Source organism: Gossypium hirsutum, chromosome A05 (genome assembly GCF_007990345.1).
Source record: "Gossypium hirsutum isolate 1008001.06 chromosome A05, Gossypium_hirsutum_v2.1, whole genome shotgun sequence".
NCBI lineage: Eukaryota > Viridiplantae > Streptophyta > Magnoliopsida > Malvales > Malvaceae > Gossypium > Gossypium hirsutum.
In genome coordinates, this window is record NC_053428.1 from 10,603,978 (window position 1) to 10,610,445 (window position 6,468).

Sequence of the window (6,468 nt, forward strand, 5' to 3'; positions counted from 1 at the left end):
ACAGAAAAAAAAATGTGGGCTGCAACCCAGCCCGTGGACGAATTCAATGTTTGGTATGCAATCTCTCTATCCAGAAAAAAAAAAGGCCTTGCATTATTTAATATTGAAAGTCCATATTTATTTAATACAAATAAGCCATATTTTTAGAACCAAATCTGTCATGCCATCGATCCCCAGCTCAACTGTTTAATCCAATTTCGAGTATTAAAATTTCAAAAAATTAAAAGAATATTAAAAAAAATCCGTCCGACCATTCAGTCAGCTCTAGCTAAACTACATACATGTGAGCAAACATTACACATTTGCCTACTACTTCATGAGCTCAGACACGGGTATGGATATGGATATGAACATGGATAATGGACACAGTTCCTTGAACAAAGTGTTTATGATTTCCATTTTCAATATAATATACACCACTAATGGCGCTGCATTCATAACCATTTTTGTTTGCATTCTCCTCCAATGAAATCCCAAAAAAAAAAAAGAAAAGAAAAAAAGCATCATTGGATCATTTTTTGTCTGTTGTTATGCCAACCACCACATTGCTCACCTGCAATATCATAACTTTCTATCAGAAAACCCTTTTTCCTCACCACCCATGTTCCAACTTTTATAATATAAATGCTCGTGACAATGAAGAACACACTTCATGTAGATATATATGCAGTTAAACTATATTTACCAATTTGCCACTCTCATCAACTGACATGGGATTCTCAACAACTACTGTTTGGCTCTGAGAATGAGGGATCGCCCAAAAGGTTAGACTCAGGTAATAACTTGAAACTATCCACATTTTAAAAAAAGGGGGGGGGGGGGAGGATAATAACTTAAGAGAACTTACTGTTGAAGTAGATGGCATAGTCCCTCTGGCATTCAGACTGCTTGCCGGAAGTGGACACCTTACATTACCCGTCTGAAACATAGATGAGAAATTGAGTGAGTTGGTAAACCTCCAAATACAACTTCTCTAGACATAAATGTATATGCCACGTCTCACACAATGCCACTGGGTCTCAAAGACATTTATTGCATGGACACATAAGCAGAGGAATAAGTACTTAACCCTTCCGATTAAGTATAATTAATTCACTTTCAAAAGGGAAAATAAACCAGAAAACAGCTTTCCAGAATCAATAATGTGAATATTATACAAGGTGTAATCAAGGACATAGAAATGTTTATTAGTTTAAACTTTAAACTATTGCTTTCTGAACATGATGTTCGAGAAAAAGTACTCCATTGAATGACAAGAAGTGAAATGTTGCACATCAAAGAGACCCAACATATAAACTCACCAAAAGGCTGTTTCAGGAAAGGGACCTAATACTATTTCCACTAACAGATTTCAGCCTTGAATCAATCGCTACACTGGGAAAGTAAGATCAAGTTTGAGAGATATTGCCCCCGAGTTGAATAATTTAGAGAGAAGAGGCATGGACAGAAAACCCAGAAACAAGAAGCATAAGAAGTTTGAAACAACCACTTTCAAACCAGATAAATGGAGACATTCAGAAATAGTCCGAATACATTCAGAGATATTGTAAAGAATTTAAAGATTTTGAGAGGAAAAAAAAAGCATCATGTGACCTTTTACCAGAAAACAAGCAATAATATACAAAGAGACAGAATTGCTGCTTTCAAGCAATTTATGAATTAATATGGTCTTTTTTCAGCCACTTGTGAAACGTAAGTAAATCACTAAATCTTTGCAAATTCTGGAAATATATTCAATGTCAATAATAGATGGACTAGTGAAAAGTTGTGTCAATTCAATCATACACTTACACCAACATTGGTAACATAATGACAGACAGCACATTTGACTGATGCAGCTCCATATGGATACATCAGTGTTGTACGGCAGTGCCCACAGTTGATGTGAGCCATCGGGTTGGATGCTTTTTCCATGGTAATGAGATCCAATAAAAAAAAGTCAGTAATGGGGACCATAAAAGAGGGGAAGAAAATTTGAATAAACATATAGAACAAACTGCTACCAGGCAACATGGAAATGCACTGATAAAAGGTTGAATGAGGAACCAAAGAAGAAAATACTGTGTGGTACGTACTCAATCCCAAAGTTCATAGGAGATATACAGCTTCAGGAAAGTATTCTCGTTAACAAAAGGTGGTTGAGCTGGTACTAAAAATATTCAGGACTTAACTTTACTACACCGATATTCTTTCAAAATAAAAGTTCCACTTCGGGGAATAAAAAAGACAAATAAAGTCCAAAATGATCTAGCTACTTTTCGAAAAGAAGCATATTAAGATCATTTAGTTACTCAAATAGCTTAAATTGTCGCAAACAAATCTATGATTAAAAACCACAAACACAGAACCTAAAAGTGCATGGTCCAACTGAAAAAATCCACAGCCACATAAAACTGCAATCACATGCTAAATGATGTAAGGTGTGTGCGTAATATGATCAGAACAGCAAATACTCCAGATGGCAGACAAAGTTTAGTAACATTCTAAGATCTTTAACTACTTGAAGCAGCTCATACTGCTAGTAAAAGAAAATGATAATATAAAATGGATCCATGAGGAATGCATTGTGATGCCTGGAAACAGAATACAGGATGGGGAAGCACTAATCAGCAAACAGAGCAACTCACTTTTTTCCAATAAACTGAGCAACACTCTTAAACTTGTTTAGATTAGAGAAAGTAGTATAAGGATCGATCCACAAGCATTAAACTTTCATCAAAGCCCAAAATGACCTACCATTTAATAGCAACATTTGTGCACTTCCAAATGTTATAACCACAAATTTAAATTATATACACATATAAGTATAGTATACCTGTCACATGGTTAATGATGTTACAGCAAGAGCATCTTACACTTGTTGCTCCACATGTATACATTAACAATGTTCGACACCCTCCACATACGAGTTGAGCCATTTCCATTCCTACAGAGTTAATTTTAAAACATGGATTATCAAGCCATAAGATTTTTATCAGATACTGAACTTACTTTGTTTACATATCTAAATAAGAGGAATGTTACTCATTCACCCTATATTATTGTTTCTTTGCCTTAAATTAATTTATTATTTCTGTAGAAAATTCTATATAATGCCACCAATATTATTAGCATTACCAGATTGTTTGTATACATCATGGCAACCCGATGAATAAGAAAAAAGAAAACTCATTTAAATATAAAATACAGTGGATTGCAATCAGACGTCTATTAAAAGGACAAAGAAAACTAGTGCCAAGAGAACTGCCATACTAGTTAGCAGATTATCACCCTGAAATTAAAGAATGTCATCACTAATCTGAACAAGTTGTTCTGATAAACAAACCTTTAGATATTATAGTCCAAAGCCAGTTGCATTTGATGTCCAAGTACCAGATAAAAGGAAGTTAATATTGCCAAAATGCCCAAATGTTATGGGTAACAACCTTAATATGGGTGAGCTACAATCAAACCAAGTTGAATGGCAGATTTTAGCAGCTTGCCAAGATGGAGTCATGCTAACAACAGTTCTGATGGAGTATGGTCTAGGGACCACAAAAAATGCTTGAGGTTTATTGGGGGTGCTCATGCCATTCAAACTTAATTGTTATCTAGCACATATACAACGAAGTTTACATAAAAGAAGTAACTATAGAAGAAAGAAACTCTACAATGGAATGACTTATGTCTAACTAAAAGTATACTGAACAACTACCCAAGAACATAACATCAAAATCCCTAAAACAAATAGCAGTAAGTTCTCACTAATGAACTGTCACAAGTTTGCTTTTACTATGTTTTATTATCAAGTTGAATTGAGTTTAGTGGAGTCAATGCTTCACTCCCAAGTTAACAATTCAGATTGTACCAAATTGAGGTATATTATATGTTAGATTGTTTAGTATGGCATTGGATTCAAAATTCTTAATGAATTCTTGGGCAGCCAACCCACCCAAATCCAATCACAGTTATTAAAAGTGTAGCTAAGAAAAAACTTAAGAACTCTTCAGTAATTGCTTTGCTTTTCTACTTCCTTTTTACTATTTACTTTTGGGTAAACTTTCCAAAAGCTTCTATAAAGCAAAAACAAATGGTTAAAAGCCAGAGGATAATTGATTAAAAGATGAACAAAGGCCTAAAATGTCTCACCAATCTAACATTTCTAGTCTGCATAAATGTAAACAATAAATTTTGGTATCTAAAAGATTACATAGTATTTATTTCTTCAGAATATGTTCTTTGCTTTTTCTCCTCTGAAAGCAAAATTGAAATAGCAAAAGTATGAACCAGAAGATAGCTTACAAAATTAAGAACTAACAATTGTTGGTATCCTACAAGCTTAAGTGATTAGAGAAATACAGGAAGTCTCAGAAAATCATGGCAGGAATCAAACACATTGGCAATTCCGCAAAATAGGTGACCATCCAATGGTTAATGAACAAAAGGAAGAGAATAGAATCAGGAATCATAGGCCTCTGACAGTTTATAGGCCGTTGGAGGGTGAAGAAGTCAGTACTAAGGTATCCTCAGGTTTGACACATACATATCAGTGATAATAGTAACAAACATACATCAACTTACAAGAAAGGCAATGTGGTCTCAAATTGCACAATAAGTAAGAACAAGGCTTGTGGCTTACTACATTGATAAACTGCATTCAAGCAAACTTATACTATAGCTGCCACGCGTAGCTCACAACAGATTAAATCCAACCATAGCAAAGACAAAAACCCAGCTCCATCATTTGTACCAATTGATTCGTTTCTCATTTCAGCATTTAGGCCCACATTTCGTAATAACGCCAATGACCAATATTTTGTCAAGGGGGCAAATTTAGTAAATTTTTAATTTTCAAATAAGATTCTAGTACGATTATAAATAGGGTCAGTTAGATGTCCATGGTCTTGATAACCAAAGTCATTATTTATTTAATGAAGAGGTACAGTAGTTTCTAAGAGGACTATTCAAGGAGACAGCCAAATGCATAGGAAGAACTATGTGAAATTATTAAGGGGTAAAAAGGGACCCGGTAAGCCCAAGTATTCTTTCTGACATGAAGTAGTTTTCAATGCCACTCGCAGATCATAACTACAGCCAAGAGAAAAATTTACTAATTTTACCATGTATATCTCTTTTGAGTTTCAGCTAATAATAATCATGTTCATGTTGAAAATACCGGAAACTAGCAAATGTTAACAAGTCACAACCTCAGAAAACTGATGATGATTTTAAATTGTCAATTTATAAGAATTGAGAACTGAAGCTTACCAGGAGGAGGGACTTGGGTAATTGTATTGCACAATGCACAGCACACATTTGTAGCCCCTCTAGGATAAAGAAGAATATTCCTGCACCGACTACAAACGACCTCGCTCTGCATATCTGCAATCATTGCAAAGAAAGATGTAAAGCTGCTTTTCATAAACCTCATTATAGCAATTTACAATTGCTAGGCAAGCTCCACGTAGCAACACGACATCTAGAGGTCAATATCCGTAACATGCAAAAACGCCAAAATTACTAGTAAAAATAAATCGAATTGATATAAAAATATGTATCAAAGAAGGCGCAAGATTCGTTTAACAACTAGCATTCAATGGCAACCTCAAAGTACAATAATAGATATACTGCAATATGCATCGCAATCACTATAGAACAAAAATCGAGATCAAGAGATTCAAAATAACAAGCATTCAAATAGAAATAGTACTATCTGGTGCATAGTCTTTTTCTGTAGCCACTTTTTCCCTGAAGTATTTTTTTCCTCTTTTAGTCCCTTTAATCGTGTATTCGTTACACGTCGGCAAAATTAGTACAACATTTCTAAAATTCCTTCATTTTCAATTAAAATCCTAATATGAATTTTATTAAAATACTATAATTTGAATTCGAAAAAAAAAAGATATACCCGAATTCACACCTCCTTCAACAAGAAACCAATTCCGATCTTTCAAGGAGCAATCGACTTGAGACTTAAAGCTCCTGCCAGACAAATTAAAAACAAATATTAAAAGTAATTAAGAGGCAATTTTTTTAAAATATGTATAAATAAATAATGAGGTTAACTTTTACCTTGAAGAAGGCGGAGAGGTTGAAATCAGGGGAAAAGAAAAATGTTCTTAAAAAGGGGAAATTTAAATGCTGTGGTTTTACAAATATGATGAGATCCGCGTAAATTAGGAATCCTGTAAATTTATGTTTTTCCTCTCTTCAATTAGGAGATTTGGTTGAAGTTTTGGTTTCCATAAAACTGTCGTTAGGATTCGGCCGATTTGGAAACACCGAAGCAAAACGCAAAATGCCTTGCGCTTTGTGCTGTCAAGATTTTTGCACTTTTACCCTCCAATTATTTACTTATTATTGTTTTTAATTGTTGATGGTCTTGATTTCTCTTAATGGTAAATTACACCCATAGTCACTTTTGTTTACTATCATGTTATATTTTTTGCTAAGTATTTTTTATTTTAAAAACACTTTTAAACAGTTCAA

General features: G+C 34.1%; 1 protein-coding gene across 8 annotated transcripts; it reads right to left on the bottom strand.

Annotated features, from left to right (window-relative positions):
* Nucleotides 1-373: 373 nt before the first annotated feature.
* LOC107941151 (protein LSD1) lies at nt 374-6,294 on the bottom strand. 8 transcript variants are annotated; one of them, XM_016874684.2, is made up of 8 exons: nt 6,052-6,294; nt 5,900-5,961; nt 5,248-5,361; nt 2,816-2,926; nt 1,792-1,904; nt 848-919; nt 686-739; nt 374-553 (listed from the first exon to the last, which is right to left on the bottom strand). In XM_016874684.2, the coding sequence occupies exons 3-8, from the start codon at nt 5,357-5,359 to the stop codon at nt 512-514; spliced, it is 504 nt and encodes a 167-aa protein (XP_016730173.1). In that variant the 5' UTR covers nt 5,360-5,361; nt 5,900-5,961; nt 6,052-6,294; the 3' UTR covers nt 374-511. The 8 variants fall into 8 exon arrangements, with proteins under 8 accessions (XP_016730173.1, XP_040969243.1, XP_016730172.1 ...); XM_041113309.1 differs by having other exon boundaries at nt 1,786-1,904; XM_016874683.2 differs by having other exon boundaries at nt 5,888-5,961.
* Nucleotides 6,295-6,468: the final 174 nt, after the last annotated feature.

What these genes read in the sequence shown, in the direction of transcription:
- LOC107941151 (XM_041113309.1), bottom strand. Translation starts at nt 5,359, where the DNA reads ATGCAGAGCGAGGTCGTTTGTAGTCGGTGCAGGAATATTCTTCTTTAT. An exon ending in TTACCAATGTTGGTGTAAGT is followed by an intron (nt 920 to 1,785) that starts GTATGATTGAAT and finishes TCTATGTTTCAG; the next exon opens with ACGGGTAATGTAAGGTGTCC. An exon ending in CTATGCCATCTACTTCAACA is followed by an intron (nt 740 to 847) that starts GTAAGTTCTCTT and finishes CCTCATTCTCAG; the next exon opens with AGCCAAACAGTAGTTGTTGA.